At 49.0% G+C, this 27,423-nt stretch overlaps 1 protein-coding gene across 1 annotated transcript in view; it reads left to right on the top strand.

Moving 5' to 3' along the window:
* Positions 1-346: 346 nt before the first annotated feature.
* The window catches only part of TCERG1L (transcription elongation regulator 1 like), a gene marked incomplete at both ends in the record, with an annotated part of 95,911 nt that continues 68,834 nt past the window's right edge, over positions 347-27,423 (top strand). Inside the window, 4 exons of the mRNA XM_082002403.1 lie at positions 347-643; positions 1,742-1,888; positions 2,757-2,937; positions 14,923-15,111. Of these exons, the coding sequence (XP_081858529.1) occupies positions 347-643; positions 1,742-1,888; positions 2,757-2,937; positions 14,923-15,111 (814 nt within the window). The remainder of the gene's footprint in view (positions 644-1,741; positions 1,889-2,756; positions 2,938-14,922; positions 15,112-27,423) is intronic.

Below are 27,423 nucleotides of genomic sequence, written 5' to 3'. Positions count from 1 at the left end.
GGCGGCCGGGGGCGGCCGTGATCCGCCCGAAGGCAGAGGGGGGCCCCGCAGCGGTGCCAGGCGCTGCCGAACAACCTCAACGCGAGATGATGCCGAAAAGCTTTTTTTTTTTGACCCGTGAGGACCGCAGCACCGCCCGGGCGGACGGGTCCGCGCCGCAGGCGGGCCGGGCCGGTTACTGGGCGCCCCCCGCCCCGGGGCGGCCCCCGCGCGGCTCCCGCCCCGCGCGGCACCCGCCCCGCCCGCGCGGGCGGAGCCAGCCGGCGGCGCCCCCGCCGAGCGGAGTTTCACTCGGCGGCGGCGCCGGTGCGGAGCGTCGGCCCCGCCGCGCCCCGTGCCATGCGGGATGCTGCCGCCTCCCGCCGCCCCGCGCCCGCCGCCCCTGCTCTGGGCCCCCCCTCCCGCCGCCGCCGAGCCCCCGGCGCCCCCTTGGGCCTGGGTGCTCCCGGCCGCCGCGGGGGTGGTCGCGGTCGGCGGCGCCGCCGGGGCTCCCCCGCCGCCGCCGCTGCTGCTCCCGGCGCCGCCGCCCGCGCCGCCCCCCGCCGCCCTGCTGCGGGCCGCCCCGGGCTGGCGCGTCCCCTGCGAGCCGCTCCTGCCGCTGCTCGCCGCCGACCGGCACGCCGCCGCGCTCCTCCGCGGGCAGGTAGGCGTGGGGCGGCGCGGCGGGGGGGGCGAGGCTTCCCGTCGCCGCTGCCCGGAGCCCATCGCCGGCCCCGGGGACGGAGCCTCCGTCCGGCCCGGCGCCGGCTGCCGCCCGCCCGTGGGAGTGGGAGCGCCGAGCGGAGGCGGCGTGGGGGGGCGGCAGCGGCGGGACAGGCGCCCACGGAGCCGCGGAGTGGTACCGTGGGCTCTACCCGCCGCCCCGGCAGCGGGGGCTCCCGGGAGGAGCGGCGCCGGGAGAGGGTCCGCCGCTGCCTCCGGCGTGCGCCGTCCGCCAAAAGCGGGCCAGGAGCGGGGGAAGCGCGCGGGCCGTGCTCGTGCGTGACATGCCCGGCGTTGCGGCGTTCCGGGCGTTCGCAAAGGGCAGCGTCGGCGCCGGGCGGCCGCGGCGCGCGCTGCCGCCGAAGGCCGCCCGCCAGACGGCGAAGCGCGGGCGCTGCCTGTGCGTCCCGCCGCAGCGGAGCGGCTGGGAGCCGCGCGCGGAGTTTCGCCGCCTCCTCATCCTTGTTACCAGGAGGGAGCGGAGAGCGGGCGGGGCGGGGGCGCGGCGGTGCCCGCAGGGTCTCCCCGCCGCGCCTCCCGCCGCTTGGGGCAGCGGCGTCGCGGGCGGTGCGGGAGCCGACCGCCCCAGCAACCCGCGCCCGCGCTTCTGCTGCGGGAGCCCCTTCGCCGCGCGAATTCGAGTCACGAGGAAGTGCGTTTCCGACGCTGCCTTCGGTTCTCCTTCGCCTCGGGACGAGTTTTCAAAGCGGTTCCTGGGGGTGGTTTTGTTTCGCGTGCGGGGGGCTGTCCGAGAGGGGCAAGCCGAGCCTCCCCGGCGGCTGGCAGCCCTCGCCAAGGGCCGCTTTTGCTGCCAGGCTGCTGATGGATGGCTTCCTGAAGCAGTTCGTAACGTCAGTGCCCTGTGTCACGCAGTATAATGTCTAAAGAAACACAAATGGTTATTGGACTTAAAGACATGTTTGAAATTTTCTGTACTCATCTTTTATGTAATGGGGAAATCATGAAAAGCATCTGGTTACTCAGGGTAAAATCCTTTTCTTAACTTTTCTTCTTTTTTTTTTTTTTCTTCCCCCCCAAGTGGGTATTTGGAGCTCATTCTCCAGTCATAGGATTTTCACCTTCTTCGAGCGTGGAATTTGTTCCTGTTTTTCCGCCTGTGTACACATCTACGGTTCCGCCTCATGCTGGGAAAAACTGGATCGATAAAAGGCTACCGAACTGCAAAGTAAGTCTGATCTTGGTATGCTGAAGTATTTTTAAGGCTAAAGAATAAGACGTATATGAGCTGACAAACGTTGTGGGTTTTGTGAACTGGGAAGGCGTGCGAAAAGTCAGGAATTTGTCAGGCAAAACCTGGTGGAGGAGGAATGTTGTGAGGCATGGCTGATGGAGGAGGCTCCTTCAGCAGTTACGTGTCTTCACTTCTCCAAACTTTTAGAAAGACTAAAATATCTTTAATATGTATCTTTTACTATGTTGAGTAAAATGTTTTAATTTTACTACACGATGTGATTAGGGTTGTGTTCCATTTTCCTTTTCTTTCGGGCACTTGCGCTGTTTTTCCCCAGAAGTGATGCTGCGGTACAGCGCTGGCAGCTGTGACGTCACGGCGAGCACTGCCACATCACCGGCGCCAGGGTTTCAGTCGCAGTCCTGCGCCCTCGTCCCGCCCACGGTTACCTGCAGCTGTAGACTTACCTACCTGGATAATTAAAAGGATAATGTTATTTAATTATCCCGTTTCCCTCCTTCGCCCACACCTCTCCTGTTTAGAAGACAGCTGAAGTCCCTGCGGGTGGGCTTGCTCCAGAGTAACTGTGTCTGGGACGCACTTGCCTTCAGCTATTCTTTCCTTTTTGTGGTGCTGCATCAGCTGATTAGTTGTGCTTAAAAGCTGGTTAATTTTTCAGTGGTCAGCTAAACTCAGCCTGCAGCACTTGTGGAGCAGAAATCAATTTATTTTTGCAAGTTTGTCCCAGAGTTGAGATACTATCTGTATTGTAATAGTGCGCTAAAGATGCCTTATTCTCACTTTTCATTCTGAATTCTGTATCTCAAACCTTAACGTTCTTGTATTTATTTATGTTGGACAGATATACTTGAATAATGCATTTGCTCTGGATTCAGCGTGGATACATCCTGAGGAATTGAGACTCTTCCAGGGAAGTGAGAAACCTCTGTTAATGACAAATCAAATAGCTATGGCTATAGCCAGGCCAACTGCTGCCTCCCGGCCTCTCCCCACCGTGGTGTTGGCGCCTCAGCTGATACCAGGTCAGTAGGACATAAATAATTAAGTATTTACTTTTTTTTAATGCATCTTCCCAACGATGTGTAAGCTGTTTTCCAAAGTAAGGGTTTCATTGCATTCAGCTGAAAATCTCTTGCTTGATCTGAACCTTGGTGGCTTCGTCCTCTAAATTACTTTTAAGGCAAGAAAAGACCATGTATAATTGTAGAAGATCGTAAGAGATTATCCTGTAACTGGTTGTCAACTCCCAGGCTGAAGGGGCCACTAACTCCCAACATACATGGATTATTTTTTCTTAATTAGAAGAAATTGCTGACACAATTCATGCATAATTTTCCTATTGGCTGCTAATTTTACGAATTTGGTGTGGTCTGTGTCGACAGCTGTCGGTAGAGAAGAGCAATTGATCCATCATCTCATTAAGACTTGGTTATGCACAGTGGTATTTATGAAATAAATTCCATTAATTTGCGTAACTTGGGTATGTCACAGCTGTTAACAGAAAAGTGAAGACAGAAAATACATTGTCGTAAAGCTCAATCTCCCTATTTTGGTGCTACAGTACTAACTTGAAACAGCAGTTGTCTCGTAGATAAAGGTTCAAATGCTGCTGATGTTTAAACCCCTAACATATATTCTGAAGTTCAGAATTAGGATATTCTCAAAGGCTTGCTCTCGTCCTTTCTTCCTTGCTTAGATCAAAGGTGCTGTCGGTGGGGTTGGCAGCGGAGCCCGCTTACCTCGGCCTTTGCACTGCAAAGGGCTCCTCGTTTTGCAGCTGTGCAGCATGCAGGAAGTTTTCTTGTATTTCGCCAGTAACGCAGAGGTTCAGCGGGAGGGTGCGGGAGGAGATCCTTCCTGTCTGGGTTCATTTGCGAGACTGATTAATTGGCAGCCAATATCGCTCCGCGCTGAAGCGTGTTGAACCGCTCAGTGGGTTCCGCGCTCCAACGTTTTAGCAATCCGTTGCAGCAAGCTGCCGTCTCCTGCCGGGGCCGGCCGGTGCCCGGGCGGAGCGCTGCGCAGCGACGCGCGGTGACGGAGAGCCGGGGTCGAAACCCCGCTGGGTTATCGCCTTCCTGCGGGGCGCCCTGGGGAGGGCTCTGGCGTCCAGCCGCGCTCCCAGGCGGCACGCGCTGCTCGAAGCCTGTTTTTAAGGACAGTGGCGATGGTGAGGGAGGTGTTCTGTGCAGGGGAGCGACAGCCCGTCCTTTGTTTATGTACGTTAAAAAGGTTGCAGTATTTTCAACGTGTTTTGTCACGTACAACTTTTCAGACGTAAAGCGGGAGCGGGTGAGGGAAGCGTGCCTGGCAGAGCAGGGGCCTTCCCAGCCTGATGCCACGGCTGTGGCCTGTAAGTAGCACAGGGAAAAGAAGGTTTTATTCCTCCTGGACAATACATGCACACACCAGCCTGTTTTCACAGGCGATGTTCAGGTGGATCCCGCTCTTCCTCCGGCAGCGTGCTCAGCGTTGGCCGCCGCCTCTTCAGAACCCCCCTGAGCTCCTGTTCGGGGGGAGAGGTGCAAGGAGGAGCACGAAGACACTCCCGCCCCGCCCCGGTCTTTCTAAACCTTCCCATTCCTCTTTAAATCTTATTTCCGATTGATGCGACCGATGCTCATCCAATGACGTGCCCGGCCGTGTGCGAACTCCAGAGGTTGGGCGGAGAAGCGTGCGCGGCGATGGCGTTACCGCGGGGCGGCAACAGCGGTGCCCTACGGCCGTCACCAGAAGCTGCTTCTAGGAGGTGATGTGGCAGTACTTCAAGTATTTCCAGCATAATCTTTACACTTAATATGAAGAGTAATAAAAATACCGAGAGCAAATTGCTTAGTTAAGTGGTTTAAACTGAGAAGTTAATAAGCTTTTTGTAGGCTATGCAGCTGTATTCGTTTTGAAAGCCTGTCTTACGGCAGGTTTGCCTTCTGCAGTTATCGGTAATGATATAATTGTTTTCTCAATGTATCAGCAATGTTACAAAGATAAAGGAATGAGGTACTGGAGTTGGGTGAATGGTAATGCACATAATTTAACAGCTGCGAGCTCCAGCTACTGGAAGGTGTTATTTTCTGTAAGAAAAGGAAGCGGCTGTTATTCTCGCGCATATTGCGAAACATGAATTTATGTACTTACCATTTGGTGTATCTAAAGCGAATAGTGACATTTTATTTTCCCATCTAGGAATGATAACTTGTTTTATGTCTACTGGATACTGCATTTTTTGTGAGGAAGGCAACGTCTAGATACTTTTGCAGAGAAGGGATTAATATTTTTGTCTCCTGCATTGCGCTCTTGCCGTGCGGCTGAAGTCAGGGCTGGCTGGGTCCTGAGTCCATATGGCATCTCCGCGTTCCGCACATCCCTGGTGGGGTGAGGGAGCGCCGCCAGGACCCCTTGGTGCCACCCGTTAGGTGAAGGCTGTAGCCCTCGGGTACGTGATGTTCCGTGCTTTTACTATTATTGATGCTATTTTAAATGTTTGAAGATATGTTCTTGCATTTTGGCATTCCTGGCTCTCAAGAGCATCGCCAACGTGGCTCCTTGCGAGGAGGGTGTGTTCTTATTGGTATTTTCACGAAGGTTTTCCCAGGAAAACATTGGAGAACGAGCCTTTCATCCAGCCTCCTGTGACGGAGGGAGCAGGAGGTACAGGTGGAAGCGTGTGGTCGTCTCTCCAAGAAGCGGAGTTCCCCAGAAGTGCTCTGCAAGCTGCGGTGGGAGCCTGCCCGAGCAGAGTGCACGGCAGGCTGCCGCTGCGGCAGCAGCTGGGCAGTGAGGGGAGCCTCCCTGTCGAGGTCAGAAATTCAGCAGGTTTGTTGAGATGGTGGCTTCCAGCTTATAGCCCTTGAAATGCGCGTTTGCCTCTGCTTGCTGGAGGGTGGCTGCGGAGGGAAGGCTAGCGAGTCGATGTCCCTTGTAACTGTACGCGCGGTCCCGTACCGCGCAGGCTCCAGCATTTGCAGGGACCGAAAGCTCGGCTCTGCAGGAAACTCCCGTGCGATGCCAATCCTAACGGTCTGTGGGCACTCCAGTAGAACCAGTAATATAACGGTCGTTACTGGGCTCCTTACCGAAGACCACAATACTCTGCAGCTCGTTGCAGGGTGTCATGCTTTGGGCGGATAGCCTACGTAGAGACCCAGGAATTCTGTAGGGAGGCCCTCAGCCCGTGGTGAGGACTTCCCATCCACACCCGAGCGAAGTCCTGGCCACAACCAGTGCTGCCAGCGCACAGAAACAAAAGTTGCTTCTGTAAACCTTGCTGATGGCTTATTGAATAAATACCCTCGAGAGTTTCTAGGGGTTAAAGCTGTGGGCAGTTGCTCAGCAGAAATTTGGAGGCTTGCATAACCTTGAAAACGGAGTGTTTGTAGTACAGGAGCTTCAGCTAGGTGGTTGGGTGAATGGAGCCTGGGTGCTGCCTTCTGCACGTCTCCTCAGAGCAAAGGCCAATCTAACATTTGAACATTGTTTCCCTTTGAAAACGTTTGACCGTCCTCAAATGGATTTTTTTATACACATTTCAGCCTAACTTGCGTTTTCTTACTGCTCTTGAGTGTTGTGCTGGCCCTGGTCCTGTGGATGCCCTCAGTACTAGCGGCTAAGGTGTACGCAGAAGAGTGCATTACAGCAAACGCATTGCGTCCTCGGAGGTCTCCTTCAGGGAGCCTTGTCGGAGCCATGAGTGCTGGCAGGAGGTGCTGAAGAGGTAAAAGCCTTTTAATGGTTTTCATCTTTAACAAAATGCTCGGAGTATTTTTTTCCTTTGTAGCGGAGGTAATCTAACCTGGAATGAAGACTTTCATTGTTTTTCAGTGTTTGGTTTCCTTGAAGGAAAATAGTCGTCTTAAATCTGATACTTTCTTTTCTTTCTTTTTTTTTTTTTTTGGTGGAATGATTTTTCAGTAGAAAATGTTTTCTGCCAAGTCAAAGCTTCATTGCTGCCTCTACATTTCCACAGTGTCTCTTTCCTCAATAGCAATCTCTTTGCTCTTTCATCTGTTGGTGTTGAAATCAGAAATGCCAGAATGAAGAGTTCATGTATACTCTTGCACCAAATTGCTTTAGCATTACCAATCCTATGTAGATTAAAATTTTGACCCTTCCTGTTAGTGTCCTTTTTTTTTAATCCCACTAATCTGTACAGAACTGAGCCAATGTTTTTCATAGCAAGTATCAGTATTAGAATTTATATGCATCTACACATACGTACAGATACAGTTTTCTAGGTAACTTCAGTTTTGATTTCAGACGTTACAAATCTGTGAAGAAATGTGGTTGCTTTGTGTTAAATTTGGGTTCCATTTTCTTACATTTTTTATCAGTTTTGAAATACATGACACAGGACCTCTGATCTTCTGCGTTTCCTAAACACAAGCTTTATATTTGAAGCATGTGTGTATATACAAGTAGTTGCGTTTTGGGCCTCTTAAATTGGATTCTCTTGTATTTAATGTGCATATGCTAGGGCTCCCCGGTTGTAAAACGAGAATAGCACTGCAGGAACCTGAATATCCCTGAAATGCCGTGAAAACCCTCTTTATTTGTGGAGCGTTCAGGCACTGCAGAGACAGATGCTTTACTAAGCCTGTGGGAATGCTTGGCTTTAATCACAGCCTTTACAAAGTTTTTGTTTTGCTTATTAAGTTTGTGCTTTTTTAGTGCTTTTTCTGTTACCTACCCAAATCAAGTGCGAACTTTAGCCCAGATAAGATTTTTTTTTTTCCCCCCCACTTAAATTATAGAAATAAAACTACCTGTAATGTGTTTATGTAGTTCTGGCCCTTTCATAATACTGTCCTACCTGGCACCAAGACGTCTTTGTAAAGGAAGCCAGATCTTTCAGCGGTTTGCAGAGGCTGTTTTGGTTTGTGAGGAGCCAGGTATTTTTATTTATTGCGTATGAGCAAAAAACTGAGCTGCTAGGAGTGCTGTTACCAGCAGACTCGTGCAATAGCTGAAGTTTACAAATGGAAAAGACAATAAGCTTTTTTCTAACCTTTGGGCTACAGAAGATATATCAATATGTTTTCCTTTGCATTGGGATAAATACACTATTTAAGTCAATCCACTGCTTCATTTTATTGATCGATAAATGCCGCTTCAGTTGTGCGGTGGCGGATGTTTCGGACCACGTGTGATTTAGGTAGCGGGGCCAGCAGCTTCTCGGTCGTCTGCCTTCCGCGAGCGTTGACACTGGTGCTATAAATCCACGCGCTATAGGTCTTCCCGGTATTTGTACTGGGTGGAAAAGACACGGTTCCTTGCCTGAGGCACGCAAACTGCGGCTGGAGCCAAGCCCTGAGGCGGGGGAGCGTTGCGCAGGCAGGGACAGGCTGGGATTGCGGCGGGGGAGCGGCCGCAGCGGGTGCGGCCGCAGCGGGTGCGCCAGGCGTTTGCGCGCTGCTGCTCAGAGAAGTTTGGCTTGTGTAGGAAATGGCAGGAGGGGATTAACCGGGAAGTGACGGTATATCTGTCTTCAAAGCTCGAGCCCACCTTTTCAAGGATGCGCTGTGCTAAGGGGGAAGGTGCCGCTGCTGTCCCGGCCGGGGCCGCTGCTGTCCCGGCCGGGGCCGCTGCTGTCCCGGCCGGGGCCGCTGCTGTCCCGGCCGGGGCCGCTGCTGTCCCGGCCGGGGCCGCTGCTGTCCCGGCCGGGGCCGCTGCTGTCCCGGCCGGGGCCGCTGCTGTCCCGGCCGGGGCCGCTGCTGTCCCGGCCGGGGCCGCTGCTGTCCCGGCCGGGGCCGCTGCTGTCCACGTGAGCCTTCCCGAGTGCCTGGCGTCGGGGATAGCCTGCGCGAGACGCTCGGGCGCAAGCTGTTCTGTGGGGCTGGCCTTGGTTCAGATAACACTTCCCATTCCCCCTCCTCCCGTAAAGTGTCCGCGTGGGCTTTTCCGCTGGAGTCCCTGGTCGTTGTCTCCAGCGGAGGCTCGCCAGCTTGCCCCCGGCCGCCAGCCCGGCTTTCAGGCGGGAGCGCACCGTGGAGCCTGCCGAAACAGATGCCGAAAAAAATCAGGTTTCACTGTTTCTGAAAAGGAAACTTATTTTTATTGGTAGTTTGTGTGTATCTTTTTTTAGAGATACACTTATTCTATGGAAAGTACCCATCTGGAATGGCATCTCTGTCTGCTGAAGGGTGTTGGTCTGATTAACTTCACAGCACCAGAAAGTGGCTTTTAAATGGTAGAGAGCTGAGCGGAGCAAGTAAGGAGAATAGCGACTGCTTGCAGTAAATAGCCTTCTAATGCTGTTGATGACTAAAACAGTAATAAAAGTAACTTATCTTCCTAGCTGCTATCCATTTATGGGGAATTATATAATAATAATAAAAAAATCAAATCCTAATATTCACAAAATGCCTACGGATACAAAGTTTGACCCTGACTCACAAAACTTGGACCCCCCCTTCTTTTAATACCTCTTTCTACTTGGCATCTTGCGTCTGGTCCTCTACCAGTGTGAGGGACACTTTATTGAGAAAGTTGAGAATTCAGCCTTAAAGTTTGGGGAGCCTGTGCCCCCTCATCTCAGCCCTGAGAGAGGAAAAGCTGAAGCCAACCAGCATCTACTTGGAGGTGCTGAAGCCAGTATATTTACGTGTATCTATATGTAGTATAAATACCTATGTTACTAGAATACTCATGTCTTTGAACCTAACATTTTTATAATCAGTAGCCTTGAAATCCTAGTTACCATTTTTTACATGTAAATGATCCTTTTTTTCAGCTCTGCAAATAGTTGAATGTGCAGGGTTTTCAGAAATACCGTTTTTGTAACTGACAGCCGAAATACTTTCTCAAAAGCTTTTTTTTCTTGGCAGCCGTCCGCTGGGGTTCCTCTTGCCGGCTGCGGGCGTGGGCGTATGGGGCTCCTGCAGAAAAGGCTCGTTTTCCGCAGGAAATTGCCAGGTTTTGCCATGTTGCCTTGTTTGGGGTTTTTTTTTTTTACCTTGTGTTTTAACGGATTAGCTGGCCGGGACGGCTTCTCTGATGCCGCCGCTGTTGGTCAAGAGAAGGTGGTGGGAGCATGGCCTCGCTCTGTGGAGGCTGGTGGCCGTGGTGCGGGAGGGCGAGGGCAGAAACCACCGGTCCCCGCACAGCTTTTGTTGTGCTTCTCCTCCCTTTAACGGCTTGTCTTCAAGGAAGAAGGATCAAGCAACCACAGTCATTTTAGCCTATTTCAACCACCTCTTTCTTTTTCCCTCTCCGTCAAAAGGCAGCTGTTGTCAGTTTTAATTCTGATAAGTCTAATAAAGAACTGTCATCTAAAAGACTTCAGCTCGCAGGCTCTACAGCTGAACAGAAAGGGAATAAGGGATAATAATAATAATTCACATTTCAATTTTTTTCTTTTCTTTCTTTTGGAGTTGTTTTTCCATACATCTTTGGGAGCAGTGCTAAGTATTCTGAGGGCTGTTGCCTCAGAGCTAAACTGGCTGCGGTGCCAGGACGGCACCCTTGCCAGGCTGGGTGATGGTCGCTGTCTCCCCGGGCTGGTACGTGCTGGGGACGCAGGTGCGACGGAGCTGCCACGTCGGCTCTTCGCTACTGCCCCATCCCCTCGAACTGTCCGGCGGCAGCTGCTGCCCAGGGAATTGCTCCGCGCCAGGCGTACCCCTTGTCAGCACGGCCTGGCTTTGGGCGGGCACCGTGCCCCGCGCCGGACCCGGGGCCGGCTGCCTGGGGCCGCGTCGTCCCGCAGGCCCTCCGTCCCCGGTCGGGACAGCACAGCCGAGAGCCAGCGAACGTTTCTGAAGCGGCTTTGTGACCGCGAGCGGGGGGATTTGCAGTGTCTCCTTTAAACGGCAGCTGGGCTCTGCTGTGCTGGGTGCAGCAAGCTCAGCGGCAGCGGGGCCGGGCGGCGGCGCGGGCGCCCGAAGAGCAGCAACGTGCCCGAGGCCAGGGCGGGCAGTGGGGAGCCCCCCCAAAACGGGAGTACAGGCAGCCAGGGTGTTGGGGACCAGCTGCGTTACGAATAAAAATAAGGAGCTTGCGTATCACTTCAAAAAGAAGCGAGAATGGGATATGTCCTGCCGTGGCTGAGGTTTAGGACCTCAGCATTACTAACTTTTATTAAGTCTTGGGTCAAAGTATTTAACTTCTATTTAATTGAATTGGTGGTCCATTTTATATGACTTCCATAGCATACACATTTAGATTGAAACCCTTCAAAATACGTTCTATTTTAAATACATGTGGAAAACATTTCAGATCCCTTGGAAAGCTACTCAGTAATCGGTGTAATTCCCCCCCGGTGGCGTTGAGCTCTGCTGTCCTTTCCCCCGCTACGCCGCCACAGATTAGCGTGGGGAGCAGCGCTGAGAAGAGCTGCGGTGGCTGGAAAGCTTTGGCAGAGACGGTGCGGTGTGATTCCGTGCGCCTGGTTCGCTTTTACCTGGGTAGAGACAGATCGGCACGTTGCAGTGGAAATCTGTTTGCGTTATAATTGTGTCTTTGGGCTATTCAAGGCAAAAAAGAAGAGGCAGCCAGGTCAGTGTCTGCGTTGGGGTCCTTTTGGTCCTCACCCAAAGGAGGACTTCTAATGCAGAAGAGCTCTTGCAGGGCCTTTGGGCGCTTGCAGTAGCTCACGGGCTGAAAGGACAAGCAGAGCCTAGTGATTCACTGGATCATTAAAAAAAGTTACGAGGAATATTATGCTCATGTGTATTAATACTTTTTTCTCCAGGAGGGATGAAAAGTTCAAAAGGTCTTTAACCTGCTTGAAATTTTTTTCTCTTATTTTTTTAATGTAGGTCTTTTGGGAAGGAGATTCATAATCCTTTAGTAAAGATGTTTTCCTGTAGGCAAAACTGAAGACAAAGACTGAAATGCTATAATAATCAAGTGCAATTTAGAATTCATTACACTGTCCGTACAGTAAGTTTTCACAATACCCTTTTTTTTTATTTGAAAGGGAAGGTCTTGAATTACCCTTTTTGGGTAAGAGTGAGTCTCTATATCTCACAAGTGTTGGTAGTCATTACTTTTGTCTTTTTAAATAAAGTAATTTCTGTTCTCTTGGGTGTTTTTTTTTCTTCAAGGAAGAAAATCTCGTGGTTTCAGTTGTTAACGTATTAGACAACGTCAGCAGCCAAAAGGCAGTTTTGGTGTGCTCTGGTTGCAGAGACCGTATGTGAACGTAGGGAGGGCACTGGGGCAGACCGGGGGAGTGGAGGAGTCTGGTGGGTTTTGGTGCGTAGGATGCTGGGCATCATACGTCTGGTGGGTCTGAGCGGGGTCAGCCTTTATATTGCTGAGGTTCTCCTTCCTCCCTGGCATGTGATGGAGACCGCTTGCGGGCAGCGCATCGTGCCGTGTGATTTAGCGTGTGCCATAGGACCACCATGTCTGTCTGTCGGGTTTGAGTACACGTGTGGGGGGAAGGCTCACAGTCTGCTCTCGGCCTCCTGAAAACCCCGGGAGGGAAAAACGGTGGCTTTGGGCAGCGGAGGTTGTGCTGCTGTTCTAGCAAGCCGTGTGCTGGCCAGACGCGGCAGCGGTACCCGGCAGTTCGGTGATGGAGCTGGCAGGAAGATGGAGCTGGTGAGAAGCTTGGCTTCTCACCAAGAGCAGGAAATCGGGCCCAACTCACAAACTTGTAGATGCTGCTGTGCTAGAGGAGAAGGCACAATCGGAGCAGCTCCTCTTCTATACCCAGACATGTAGACCCGTTCCCACGCGGATGTTAGCCGGCAGATATGTGGCGATCACGCCCCGTCCCTCGTGATGGGTTTCCCGGCCGGCTCCAGTGCCCTCATCGCATTTCGCCACCGCCAGTGAATTATCTCCGAAGAAGCTCTCCATTGCTGCTTCAACTGCTCTTCAGTTGCTTCACACCAAAATGGGCTGCCCGTCTCGGAGGTTCCCCCCTGCTCTGTCCGCTTGAGGAGAGCGGGGCTGGGGAAGGACATTGAAATGGGGTTTGTTGTGGCAGCAGACAGGTATTACCTTACTACCCAGGATGTGGTGTGACTGGGCAAAACAGATCTGGGGAATCCACCATTGCTAGGAAAAAAATCTGCATTTTTTTTCCCTCGAGGGTGTATCGATGACAGTATTTTACTACTATTTTCAAGGCATTTGACTCTTGAAGTTTATGTAAATGGGGGGTGATTGATGATGATTCTAAAAAGCCCTTTCAAGAAGTTTTAGGAAATACTTTACAGCAGAATCTGGTTTGTTACTGATGCGAACAACTTCTCTCCAGCCACGCTGAGCGCCGATGGAAGTCCCTAGCTCTCCACAGCCCATGTCCTGGGCCAGCTTCCAGCTGCTTTGGCAAATCATATGTTATGTTAGAGGTGGATAAATTGCTGAGGCGATTGTTCAGTTGAGTGCAAAGCGAGAGAGTGGGCTTGATGGCCCCCAGCCACCGTGTCCGTGCTCTCCTCTTGAGTATTAACAGTTATAGGGGTAGTCCTTTCTTCACAGAATTATTTAGCAGGAGAGAGGGAACTTCATCAAAGGCGGGGAAATCACCAAAACTTCTCTTTCAACTGACTGATGAAACTTTAATAAGGGTCTTGATGAAACTTTAATAAGGAAGCCCTGCTTCAGGAGCATTACTCGTCTGTGCTGGTGGAAGACTTTGGCTATCCAAGCAACTAAGGCTTCCATTATTTTGCTGCTTTCCTGGGCTCTTTGGGGAGATCGCATCTTCTCCAAAATAAAAGAATTAAATGAGAAGTAAACAACCTTTCTGCTCACGTACTCTGTAGGAAGCCAGTACAAAAGTAATTTTTCTAGACAACATTGGTTTTCATAAGAGTTACAGAAGATGTTTTGTGGATTTTTCCCAACTGCAGACAGCTCCAATTAGGAATGAGTGCAGGCTCTTGGAGGCCAGGTGTTTAACCTAACCTCATGGTCTGTGCTAGTCCTCAGGTTAATAAAAAATACACTTGTATTAAACAGTTGGATTTGTTGGACACTGCTTTTTTTTTTTTAATTTCCATTGTGACTCCAGCAAAATAATCTGTGTTTCATCTATTCTTGGTTGAATGATCAGAACCTTAATATTTGTGGCTTTTCTTTGCCTGCGTGCCTGTTAATCAGTGCATATGCAGGTGTTTTAAGTGAATGCTTCTTGGCATTAACCAATACAGTAGAAATAATAGAAGGTTTTTTGTGATGCTTACTGAAGGTATTTGACTCTGTTTTGCTAATGCAGAGCTTGTTTTGTTGGCAAATAATGGTTTATGAAGAGTTAGGAGCAAAGCTGCCAAAAGTTAGTATAATGGATAGCCTCAGGAGCCCCAATTAGCTGCAACCAAAGGTGGTTCCTTTCCAAAAAACACTGACCCGCTCTTTCCCTGGCACCAGCTGAGAGCAAAACAGCATTTGGCGTCTGAAAGTCAAAACTTTTCAGGTGTCTGAAGCCAGAGCGGGATGGAAAAGCCTGGATGAGGCGTCTGGGCTACGAAGCTGTGTCGGGGACTCTGACCTGCCTGGGAACATGCTCTTAACCAGGCTTGCTCAGCCGCGGCACCCACCCCGACGCCCGCGTGGTCACGGGCCGCTTCCCTGCTTTTCCCACGGATACGCACCTGGGAAAAGAGATCCTGCAAACTCACGGAACGCCTGCAGTGAGGAGCCTGATCAAATAGTGATTTTTTTTTTTAATTTTTTTTTTGCAGAGCTACAGTTGGCTCTTACTGCCTGAAGGATTTTCACATGAACTGAAAACATTTGCTAAATGACATAATAAGCTAATGATTGCTTAATTTTTGAATGCATAGCTCAGTGTAGAGGGAGTAACAGCTGGTGTTTGTCAAATTAGGTTTCCTCCTTAAGATTTTTACTACTCATTTTCTTGTTTATTTAACATATTTAGCCAAGATTGAGCTCTGAAGGTCTTCCCCCCAAGCTTGTTAGACTCAAAGGTAATCGTTCGATAGTCTGTAGTGCGTTCGAGCCTCCATTTGGTGGGCTGCTCCCCTGTGAAACCGTTGGGAGCTTCCTGAGTTTCAATTAAAAAAACCAATCTGTTATATCTCACTCTTCCACAGGTGGTTGCCAGAATAGCCTTAAACCGGTCAGCGGCAATCAGACCCTCGCGTTGGCCACCACGGCCACCACCGCGATGGTTTCAGTGGAGCCTGAAGCTCCTCAGGGACCTTTGGCGCCGAGTGTCCAGCCCTGCCACGTGCTGACCTTCTCCCCTATCAAGATTCCAGTCTTGGCTTCACCTTTTCCAGGTAAGGTCCCTCCTGTGGCACTAATGAGCAGCTTTTTATGTTTATTTTGCAACAGAGAGAGGCTTCTGAGAGTGAGTTTTGGTGTGCTTTGGTAAATATCCAGGGGATGGAGGTGGCATTACTGTAATCTGGAATTAAAGTTATTTTTTCCTGGTGCCGCTTAGAAGCGTTCTCTGAAGCTGTGTGTCAGAAGTGAGCTCCAAGCTCCGTCTACGCTTGCAGTGCTTACGTCGCTGTGACGTTTGCAGGCAGTATACAAGCCGAGTTGCGTCCTCTGCAGTCTTAGTGACTTCGTGAGAAAACGTGGTCATGGTGGCACCACGTCTTCGTGGCACATCCCCAGGTTGCAGCGCTGGCAGCTGAAATTATCTGCTTGACATACGATAGTATTTGGCTAAGACTTAAGTAGATTGTTTAGAATTATAAAATGTGCTGGAAGAATGTAGCCATGGTTTTGTATTTTTTCTGATAGGTTTAGATGTGGTTGCTGACTGGGAAAAAATGGTCTTTTTCTTGGCATGAATTTCTGTAACAACTTTCTGAATACGGCAGCTGGGGAAGAGCTATGGCATCCCTGACTGGCTGTGGAAGTCTGACTGGCTTGAAGTCTCTAGGGTAATTTTTGAAACTTTTGGCACTTTGAATGCTTAAGGCTATATTTTAGAAAAGTTATGTACCAATTAAGTGGAGAATTTAAATTAGGGTGAATTTTCCATCTTTTTGTTACTTGAAGTGTAACACAGCAAGATACAGTGAGATTGAATTTTGCCAAAGGTATGCGGTTATGATTTTCTGTGTTCAGATGAGATCTTTTTGAGAAATGTAACTCAGTAATTATTGTTCCTGTTGAGCAGCCATTAGAATCACCCAGATAGATGCTTACCAAGGGTGTACAGCAGTGTTCTTGTGTTCAGGGAGTCTGGAGAGCAAACTGGCCCATAGGAATAGAGGTACGAGTCTTTCAGACTTCGCTGAGAAAGGACGGTACTGAAGTAAGGACAGAAAGCAGAGTTAATCACTGCCATAGGGCAGGGAGTTGGCGGTGCTTTTGCCTGTTTGTAAGTGAGCATCTGAGAGGAGAATCCAAAGTGGGGGGGATAAAAAAAATCATCCTTATCTGTGCTGTAAAGCAGAATTACATGCCAGGTGTGTTCTTCCCTGAACTGAGATGCTTGGGTGACGGGGGAACGAGCCGGCGTGGGACTTTTTATTTCCAGCTGCGCAGGTGAGCTCTGCGTGAAGCGTGTTAGATGTGATTGAACAGAGTAATGCCGGGAAGCTCTACCGCTTCCATAACGGGCTCAGCTCTGCAACGATAGACGTGTCAGGCCATGATAATGGTTGCTTTCCTTTTGAGTGAGTGTATGAGAGGCTACCAGATATCCCGCCTCGAATGCCCGAGTGATCATCCTGTTATCAGTCTTTCACAGTAAACCACGCACTTCTGGGTGTTTTCTCCTACAGAAAATATAGCAGCTTTTTAGAAGAGAAAAAGCTTCAGGACATGGTTTAGGGGACATGGTGGCGTCGGGTTAACGGTTGGACTTGATGATCTTGAAGGTCTTTTCCAACCTTAGTGATTCTGTGAAAGCTTGGAAATGCCCAGTCCATGTACCATAAGCTTGAGATCCAGCTAACCGTTTTTCCCTATTACTCGCCGTCTCCGGAGGGACGGCTAGTGCCTTTGCAAAGGCTTATGTAAAGCGCTTGATGAAACTCCTTTTCGTTGTGCTCGAGAAGAGGACTCGAAGGTGCTGGGTTTAGATTCCCTTTGCCAGCAGCAGCTTGGTGAGCAGCTTCCCCAGCTGGTGCTGGGCTGGGTGGGTGGGAAGGAGGCTTGGTGTGCCCTCGGGGCAGGGACCACTCGTAGCTGGGCTGGCATCCTCTGGCTGGGTCCAGCAAGGCGCAGCCATGGCTCCCTGACAAACGAGGGGTGAGGGTTTCTATGGGTGCTGGCAAGAGAGCCAGGCTTTTGATAGGCGAGGGAGAAAAGGGGGGAGAAGCACGTGCAGAAGCTTTAAACCCGACGCATGCTCTGCGCCCCTTCGCCGAAACACGGCGGGCGAGGTGCTGAATCTGGATTCAACTTAAGTTACAGGAACAAATGGTCAGCCGGCCAAAGGCAGCTCTCTGCTGGCAAAAATAAATGTGTCTATTGCCGTATAAGTTAATGGTTGGAAAGCATCAAGAAAGCGTACTCTAATGTACAGGTAAACCCAAGTGTGGAGCGTGCTTTATAAACCTGTCAGCCTCTCAGTAAAGACGTCTGTGCGTTGGTGTTTATTAGGGATGAGTTACTGTTCTTGAAATAAAATACATCTTGGAGAGAGCATCATCTGTGGACTCTGGGGGCAGCTGCGTTTTTGTTGACCCATGTGTGATTTATAAAGTAATGTGGTAATTAATGAACTCTCCGTGTTCTCCCTGTCTAAAGGTCGTGCAAGGCAATCTTCACATGACGGGCGTGAACTTGGGGAACAAAAGATGAAATTATTTCCAACTTAAATCTACATGTATATTGGTGCCGCTAAGGCTGAATGTTGTGTGCTTAGTCATACGCTGTTAACTGATGATACTGGAGATGGGTATGGCACTAGCGCCTTGTGCAGCGCTGTGTTTCTGATCACAGCGGTTCGTTCACTCAATAATCTTATGATTGACTATTGACTTCTAAAGATGCCTTCTAGTATGATTAGTTTCGCAGCCTTACAGTTTGGCTGCGTTAACTTTATGCCATCTAAATCAGTAAACTTGTTGAGTTAGTAAGAAATAGCAAGTTGGTGAAACAAGGTGGGCCGTTGGTGAGGTATGGCAGCGGGCGCTGGCCGGGACAGGATCCAGGCTCCAGCGTTTTTCCAGCCTCGCAGAGGGAATTTCTCGGAGCTTCCTTGAAGCAAATCGCCAGGTCCCGTGGACTAAGGAGAACTCGAAGTATGCAGAATGCGGTGGTAATTTTTACAAGTTCATTTTAATACAATTTATTTTACATTTTGTAAAAGAAAATCAGGAGCAGAGCTATGATAGAGTACAGGATATTTGGGGAATTTAAAGCCTTTCCCTGTGTGGGGTGCTGTGAAGGATCCCTGTTGGGTCTTTGGCCCTGGGGAGAAGCAGACAAGGGTGGGATGTGCTGGTCAGGAGAGGGGGGTGCAGGTCTGCTGTGCCCTTGGCTGTGTGATGGGAGAAGCTTCTGTGATCGTATTTGCCGTTGGGTATTATTTTGGCACCATGCTGATCTTAGAGACTTTTGACAATGAAATAAATTTATGGAAAAGAAGAATTGTAGAATACTTAAGGTTAACGAACCTGTTTGTCTCTAGATGAAGTGGCCTGTGATCTTCTGGGGGGCTATGGTTGGATGTTACAACGTAATGCAAAATCAAAATACGAGCAAGGCTCTGACCACCAGTGAACAGCTGAAGGAGGGGAAAAAGAAAACAAAAAAGGCACAGACACAACTTTTTTCACCCTCGGAAGTTCATGCTTGGGTGTTTATGTATCCCGCTGGTTCTAGGTTGAGGTCTTGGTGCCTGTGTACTGAGGCCAAATGCCAGCTCGGAGCACAGCATCTCCTCCCCGACCAGACTCCCTCGCCCTGGGGATCAGTGGGCTGGAAAGATTTCTCTTTTCTAGCCCAAGACATTTCCCTTGGCCGAAGAGCTGACTGTAGCCGCAGTCCCTCCTGGTATAGGACATGAATTTTCTGCTCTTAATGCTTTTGGACTTGACATTTAAACTGTTGATATCCATTAAAATCAGAAGCCCAACTGAATTTCAGTATGACATGGTCATTAGAATAAATTGATATGACAAAGCCTTGTCTTGCTGCCGGGGGGGTTGAAGTTGAATACCAGTGTCGTTCTCATTTTGCGTTTGGGTTCGTTTACTGCTCATGCGATTGACAGCAGTTGTTTCTGATCTATACAAGATGGTTTCTGCTGCTGCCCTGATCTGGAGCTGTGTAAACGTGTCGTGGTGTTCACATGAGAGTGAGGTCGCTGCTGAAGCACGTTGTGGAAGTGAGGTGTCGGAGCGATGCTGTAGGCAGAAAAGGAGGGAGCGAGTGTTGTGTCTCTCCTTCTCCAGCCCTACCCGCACTTCAGAAAATCCTGACTTGAATGTGCATAGAGGACATGTGTATTGATGTTCTTTTTTTAAATTCTTTTCATTTGGTAGTAATTTCAGATAGAGCAAACCTGTTTTTCAGAGCCACCTGAAAGTCACATTATTCCTCCCTACCCTTCAAAAACCACGTCAGTGGTCAGGCTCCTTATGGGCTGGAGTGTGAGTAGGCCACAGGATCGTTAAGGTTGGAAGAGTCCTTTAAGATCATCAAGTCCAACCATCAACCCAACACCACCATGCCCGCTGGTGCCCTGACACCAGCTCAGTAAAATCTGCGGGAGCTTTGCTGATGGCAGTAGGGCCACATCTACAAATAGTGAGTAAGTGTTTGGTAAGACTGAAAAAATCTTGAAATCCTTGCGGAAGGATAAAGCTAAATGCAGACCAAATGTGATGTGGAAAGCTAACGGTGCCTGGAAATAGTGAGGCTCCAGGTTATTACAAAAAAAGTTGAAGTAGTTAAATAAAAATGAAATAAAAACTAAAAGAGAATCTAAAGTCAAAAGTCTGTTTGAACTATGGCAGCCGATGGTGCCGGCTCTTCTAGCTGTGCCCCAGGGAGATGTAATGGAGGGTCTCAGGGGTCTCGGCTTCTGTTTCCGACAGCTGGAAGGAAGTGTTCTCCTCCTGCTCTCGGCTCTTCTAGACTGGTTTGGTTAGTCATTTCTCATTTGGTTTCAAAAAAAAAAGTGTCAAATGGTGTGGAAATACGTGGATAAAATCAGAGAATTTTGTTCCAGAGAGCAGCTTGGTTAGTTTGTGTAGGAATGTGACACTTGAAATTGGTGCAGTTGAAAACTGATGCCCCTTAGACTTGCTTCCCAGGTGTTTTCCTCTTTAGCCATCCCCGTCTCCAAACCGCTGATCTCAAACCATTTTAGTCCTGTGGCAATCAGTTTTGTAATATAGTTGTGAGGTATTTGTACAACTGCCAGACCCGTTTTTCTGTTTTCTGTCCGCCAGAATGTAGGATTCTGTCTTAATTCATTTCAGCATTTTCCAAGAAACTCCAAGTGTGCTGGGCTGATGCCATTTTTGTTTACAAAAGTCCCTTTTCCCCCCTGATATTTTTTAAACAAAGTTAAATGTTTCAATTTGCTTTCCTTGACGGGGTCTTTGATGTGCTTGTTTTCTTTTCTTGAGGTTTCACTGGGTTTAGCACGGTGCCTCGTACCATTGCCTTGCTGTGAGCTCTGCCTCTGACGTGCTAAAACGCGGAGCGGTGGCGGCAGCCCCTGGGAGAACGGGCTGGAGCAGTTTTCCTAGTTTTAAGCTGTAAAGCAATTTTTTTAAGCTGGTAAGAAATGAGATCTGCACGGTGTCTTCCATGCAGTATATAGAGCAATGCCAGATGAAATGCCGATTTAACCATCTTCTAAGGACAAATACCCTGAACGACTGGACTTTCTTCTGAAAGCGGTTAAAGCTGTAATTATTAGGGGCTCCTGCAATGATAACGTTAATTCTTTGGCACCACTTTTGCTTTCTTGTAAGCACTGTTGAGCCTCCAGCAGTGGGTTTTGAGGGAGGTCTGTGTCGTGGTCAGCCAGCATTCATTCTTGGAGAAGGGGATGTTCGAGTCTGTGGTGTGTTACCTAAAATGCTTTACGCTGCAATTATCATCAGCTTCTGGAGGATAAGTGGTATTTCTTTTACCTTAGATTTTATCTATGATGACTTGAGACAAGCCTCAACCAAGCTGGAGATGCAACACCAATCCTCTTGGCTAAACAAATGTGAAAATGTTGGCAGTTGAGTCATTCCTAAGCTGTTTACTGAAACATCCTTGTGCATCTAATGTAGCCATGTGAATGCTCTTTAATGGGCTTCAATCTTTAGTGTCTGGTGGAAAAAAAAATACCAGATCTTCAATACTAGCAAATACCCTTATCCCCAGGAAAAAAAAAAAAAAAAATCATCTTCCTTAAGCAGAGGGAAACTGGCTGGGTGAGCCTGGCATCAATACATGGCAGACTTGATACGTGGCGCCGTGACCTCCGGGATGCTTTCCGAAATGTTGCATCCCAGAAGGTGTTGGGCCTTTTCTAGCTCTCTTGTTAAATGATGCTTTCACTCATCCTTTTTCTAGAGAACCTCGTGATTTAAGTTAAATTGATTGCAAGCAGCAAGTGTGTTATAAGCAATGCGTCTTGGCAAAAATTCACATTTCTTTAAATACCTCGAGCCTCCATCAGTTGGGATTAAGAGAGGGTGTGTAAGATCATAAGCAACAGCAGTAGGAAGAGATTCAAAAATGGAGTGGAGCCTGGAGGTCACTGGTCATGCAGGGGTGGGCTCGGAGCGTGGTCGGGCTTGGAGCATCGCCTCCGTCCCTGCCGCAGCCCAGGGAAGCGTCGCTTGATGTTCAGTTCTCCCTCGACATGGGTTTTGTTCCAATGGTCCATGCTGGCGACAGCCTTGTCCTCGGGATCGTGCATGGGAACATTCACCAGAATAAAACTCGAGTACCTGGGGCTGGAGCCGTTCAGAAGCACTGTGCGGTGGGAAAGCTCTTAGCACAGTATTTCTGGGCTGTCTGCTGAGCACGGCGTCAACTGTTTCCACATCTGTGAGTTAAAACGGAGAAGGTTCCAGCAATGCCATTGTAGCTCGGTTTTGGGGTATTCGTTCCTTTTTTCTGTTCATCTTTTTTTCATCTACTGGTGGTTCTGCTTATACATGTACCAGGCAAAATCTTCCCTTAAATATTTAATGTCAGCCTTGCTGTTAACTTAGTTTTTGTGCCAGATTTAATATAAAGGCTAAATAGGAGCTTGTGGAGATGCAGCTATTCACTGTGCTGCATCTTCATGCATATGTGCTCTGCTGGTGAAGAGAAAACTTAATTTTCCAGCACTATCAAACGAAGTCTTTAAAAAAAACCAAAAAAACCCCCAAAAAACCCAAAACAAAACCAAACAACCAAATGCAATCAACTTTGGGAATGTAAGCAGTTACATAGAGTAATTCAGGTATGGGATATCTAGTAATCTCTAATACTGCTTTTATGGCTACTGTATTAAGAACTGGGATATCTATTTTCTTACTTTCACATACAGTTTCTTAATTGAGTGAAAAAGGTAAGATATGAGTCTGTGGTTATGGACTCCATAAATTAGCAGTGAGTACAAATATTAAAAAAGGCACCATCTGCCATATAAACCATTTGCCACCTGTTCCCTTGCTCTCAGAATTATTTAATGGTTTAAATTTAATGTTTTAGCCTGCCACAGAACAGCTGGGAAGTGACTAAGTATTTTTCCTATCAGTACCTTAATGGCCAGGCATTACATGTTAAAAACAGCTCTTAATGCCAGCGTTCTTCTACATGCTCTTTCATGTGTCTGTCAGCTTGCTTCATTAGCAGATTCTGCTGATATAAAACACATTTTCATAACAACAATTACTCAAATTATTTTTATGGTGTTTTTTGGGGAAGAAGCAGCTTCTCTTCTGCAGCAGACCGGTGATGGCTATTTCAAAGTGGTCACAGCACTTTGTAAAAGTTCAATGTACATCAGGGGGAAGGTAGTGTGACGGCGGAGTTACTCGTGTAAAACCCTTAAGCTCAGCCTAATATCTTCCCTCCCACTTAACTGCTGTCGTTGGTGAGGCTGAATGAGTGAGGTGAGATAAAATTTGTCCGTAAGAATTAAATTCTTTTTCCTCGCAAAAGGGATTTAAGAAACTAAAGAGGAAGGTCAGAAATCTGTAGCACCTTCCAGTCGCCCGGAGGTTTGTCCTGCTCGCTTCTCCCAGCACTCAGCTGATGGGGTTGGGGCGGTCCAGCAAGCTGTGGGGCTGAGGACATTTGTCCAGCCTCTGTGGAAACTACAAATGCTTTTTCTTTCTTTTCTTAACAAGATTAATTTAAAAACGTAATCCAGTGAGTAAATGCTTGGAAAGCTTGTGCAGTTCGGGGAGTTTGGATTGTTCCTCCCTGCTCTGCTGGTCCGGGTGCGCTCCGCAGGACTTTGTTTCCCCAGGTACTTATTCCCATCGTGGAGACAATTCACTCTGTGGTAACACTCCTTGTGCATTTCACAGAATCACAGAATCATTAAGGTTGGAAAGGACCTTCAAGATCATCAAGTCCAACTGTTAACCCAACACCACCATGCCCCCTAAACCATGTCCTGAAGAGCCACATCCACATGTTTTTTGAACACTTCCAGTGATGGTGACTCCACCACCTCCCTGGGCAGCCTGTGCCAATGTTTGACCACTCTCTCAGTAAAGAAATCTTTCCCCATATCCAGTCTAAGCCTCCCCTGGCACAACTTGAGGCCATTTCCTCTCGTTCTATCGCTGGTTACCTGGGAGAAGAGACCAACCCCCCACCTCACCACAACCCCCTTTCAGGCAGCTGCAGAGAGCGATGAGGGCTCCCCTCAGCCTCCTCTTCTCCAGACTGAACACCCCCAGTTCCCTCAGCCGCTCCTCATCAGACTTGTGCTCCAGCCCCTTCCCCAGCTCCGTTGCCCTTCTCTGGACACGCTCCAGCACCTCAGTGTCCTTCTTGGAGTGAAGGACTGTTGCGTTAAGAGGCAGATGCCCAAAAGCAGCGTTAGTAGTCTGGTCGCGCCCAGCCCCTTTCGTTGGACTCTCACGGGTCCGGATGCACTACTAACATCGCACGACCTGCTCAGCCGGACACCTCCTGAACTCACACGGCCGCACTCAGAGGTACGGTCGCGTTCAGGGACAACACACACGCGGCTGAGTCAACCAACAGTGCGATTTATTGAAGCAACAGATGCACAAGTTCTTTGGATTGCCGGCAATAAATTCACTGTCTGCAAGCAAGTGCACTAAATCGATTACGGTCGGGTTACACACGCGTGGGGTGATGAAACAACTCTAGAGATTCCTAAAGTTCCCGCGGATCCACTCGGGATAGCCGAGTGTTCGAATCTTACCCAGAGGCATCCCAATGGGGGCGAAGGAGAGGGTCAGCCCGTCGGCGGATCCTAAAGGTCAGGAGTGATGGTGTCTTCCCTGACATCCAGCTCTTACAGTGTTTTACTTTGCAGGTGGAGCTGGAGTGACTCCAGTCATATGTACCTTTATCAGGATTGGTCAAAGTTCTCTCGCTTCGCGTTTAAAGGTACAGACTAGGAAAAATTCAGTGCGCACGCTCATTGAGGGGTGGTCGCACCTTGGGAGGTGGGTAACTTTTGAGAGGGGTGTGCGTTTTAGTATTACAATGATATTATAATAAGCAAAGTTCACTCCAGGTACAGCATTTCATCAAAGTTGACAGGTCACTGACCCAGGGCATCGCACGAGCAGCTTATCAATGTACACACTGTGTACCTTTAAATTCCCCCGTTCACAGAGCGTGGCCGCGACGTCTCCGCTCCGCTCCACCCTCCATGCGATCTCTCCCAGGGTCAGCACACCAAGTGCCCCTGATGCTGCCAACACCTGGCGTTGCCTGGGGAATTGCCATGGCACAGACTCATTGTACACGAGCTACGTTCCACCCTGCTTCAATGCTGTTCTTGGAGGCTAAATTTCCAAATTGCCCCTCAGCGATTACTCCACAGGGGCCCAAAACTGAAATTTGTTATTTAAGATAGTCTAGCCATTGTATACCAGAATTTCTAATTGCTAGGTGAGCAAGAAATAAAGATTTTGGAAAATGAAATGAGCAAGTCCAAGTATTCCAACCAGAAGTGCGATGCTCATCTGCTCGGATAGCTTTTCTTTCCCCTTCCTGGGTGTCCTACATGTCTCGCAGTAAAGCGTGCTTGACTTTGAATACTGAGTAGTTCTAACAAGCTTGTTGTAAATGATCTGCCCAGCTTTAATGCTGTGTAACGAAGCAAGCAAATGAATGTTTATAGTTATTAAAGTGATAACTTCCTACTCGAGCTAATATTCAGCATAAAATTACTTTTCTGTTTCATTTCCGTGTTGGCACACGCAAGGGAAGGAGGGCGTGCATGTACCGTGGGTTTCTGAGCTAAAGTAACGCCAGAGATCAAATTCAAATGAGTATCAATTTTCTCCTCCCGTTGGACAGTAAACCTCTGCTGGAAACTGCTGCCCAATTAAGACTCTAAGAAACGTGATGATCATTCCTAAGATGGCTCTTATTGTTTGTGTGAGAATTCAGCCATTTCTTTGGGTTACCAAGGCACACGTATTGGCATGGGAAGGACAGGCAGAATGATATCAGGCAGAACTTTTTGATACTGCAAATTTTTTACACCATCCCCATTGAAAAATAAAGTCAATCATGGAGCATTTAATGATGCAAACGTGTGGATGGACTAAACCGGCTTTATGGGTCATGAGGCAGTTAGGCTATACAAAGAGACAGTGATTTCCAAGGCGTTAAGATGATGTCTGTCTCAGCCTGTCTTGGGTATCTGTAGGAAGAAACATCTCTAATCCTCCTTTTCCTGCAATATCGCTGACATGACTAACTGGAAGTAGAAGGCAGGATCTTCTGGTGGGATAAAAATACACTTGCAGAGGGAATGTACTGTTGTGGTACTTCATCTTATCTCTTGCAAGAATCCTACGGCCAAGCTGGCATCAGTTACAAATGATCCCTGCTTCATTTATGTCATGTTCTTGGGTAAACAGCTATTTTCTGTGGTGTGAACCAGAAGAAACTGGCTCAGTGTCTGGAATGTAATATCAAGATACTGACAATAGCAAAAACTTAATTAAATATTTCATGTAGTAGGTAGAAAAGACAAACAACCCAAATTCTTTCATTCATGTCCAGCTGTTTGCTTGGTAAATGTCATGAAAGTCAGACTTAATTTACTATATGTTCAACTGCTTGTTAAAACAAGTAGTAGGGTTTTTTCTTTGAGAAATGCCAGTGCACTGCTGTAGAGAGACTTTAAATCAGATTTCAAGTGTTCACACTGTTAAATTTACCTTGTTAAAATACCTGCGGGGTGGCTTTTCCCCATTCAGGAGACAAGCAAGTGGTGCAGACCCAGGCAGTTATTGCTGCTGCTGCTTGGAAGATTAATACCAACAGAGCACGTAGCAATTTTCCCTGCGGAAAAGCAAAGGCACTTCGAGAAACTTTGTCTGAATTGGTCACGTTTTGCTCTTTCCCCAGCTGGACAGGCCTCCTTGGGCTGTGGTGGGCCGCAGTGCTGCCAGGCCCCTCGCCATGGCGCCCGGGGAGTGCGCTGCAAGGACGCCGATATCACTTTTCTCCCTATTTTCTGCTTTGTGATTATTTGGCTGGCCTAGGAATGTGTTAATCTCTGTCTCGGGAGTTTTGAATTCCTGCCTTGGCAGGGCGTGGATGCCTCAACCCTCTCTTGATCCCAGGCTGAAGATGAGGTGTTGTAGTGCGGTCGGGACTGGTGGGATCTCTATGGGTTTCGCAGCTTTATGGGCTAAATTCCTCCCACCTTCGTCAGGTGGGAGCACTGGGGATCCATAGGGAAAGGTCTCCTTTTCCATGAGGCTCCTGAGGCGCCCACCTGCCCACCAGCATTCCTGAAGCATGGTCCCTAGGCTGGGGGTGGTTCTGTCAGTTGGTGGGCGTTTCACACCCTTGCTTAAACGTTTCATTTCAAATCAGTTCAGCTTCTCCTTGTTAAAGAATCACAGAACCATTCAGGTTGAAAAAGACCTTCAAGACCATCAAGTCCAACCGTCAACCCAACACCACCATGCCCACTAAACCATGTCCCGAAGTGCCACGTCTACACGTTTTTTGAACACCTCCAGTGATGGTGACTCCACCACCTCCCGGGGCAGCCTGTTCCAATGCCTGACCACTCTCTCAGTAAAGACATTTTTCCTAATATCCAATCTAAACCTCCCCTGGCACAACTTGAGGCCATTTCCTCTCGTTCTATCGCTGGTTACCTGGGAGAAAAGACCAACCTCACCACAACCCCCTTTCAGGCAGCTGCAGAGAGCGATGAGGGCTCCCCTCAGCCTCCTCTTCTCCAGACTGAACACCCCCAGTTCCCTCAGCCGCTCCTCATCAGACTTGTGCTCCAGCCCCTTCCCCAGCTCCGTTGCCCTTCTCTGGACACGCTCCAGCACCTCAACGTCCTTCTTGTAGTGAGGGGCCCAACACTGAAGACAGTATTTGAGGTGCGGTCTCTTACCTACAAGAGACACCATTTCCCCCCCCAGAAGACTTTTCAATAAGGGATTCTCCTGCTTGATGTTTTTTCTCTTGCAGACTCAAAT

This window comes from Phaethon aethereus, assembly GCF_964289735.1.
Source record: "Phaethon aethereus genome assembly, chromosome: 7".
NCBI classification, from domain to species: Eukaryota; Metazoa; Chordata; class Aves; order Phaethontiformes; family Phaethontidae; genus Phaethon; species Phaethon aethereus.
Note: the sequence above shows the minus strand (reverse complement) of the source record. Positions and strands in the feature narration are given on the sequence as shown.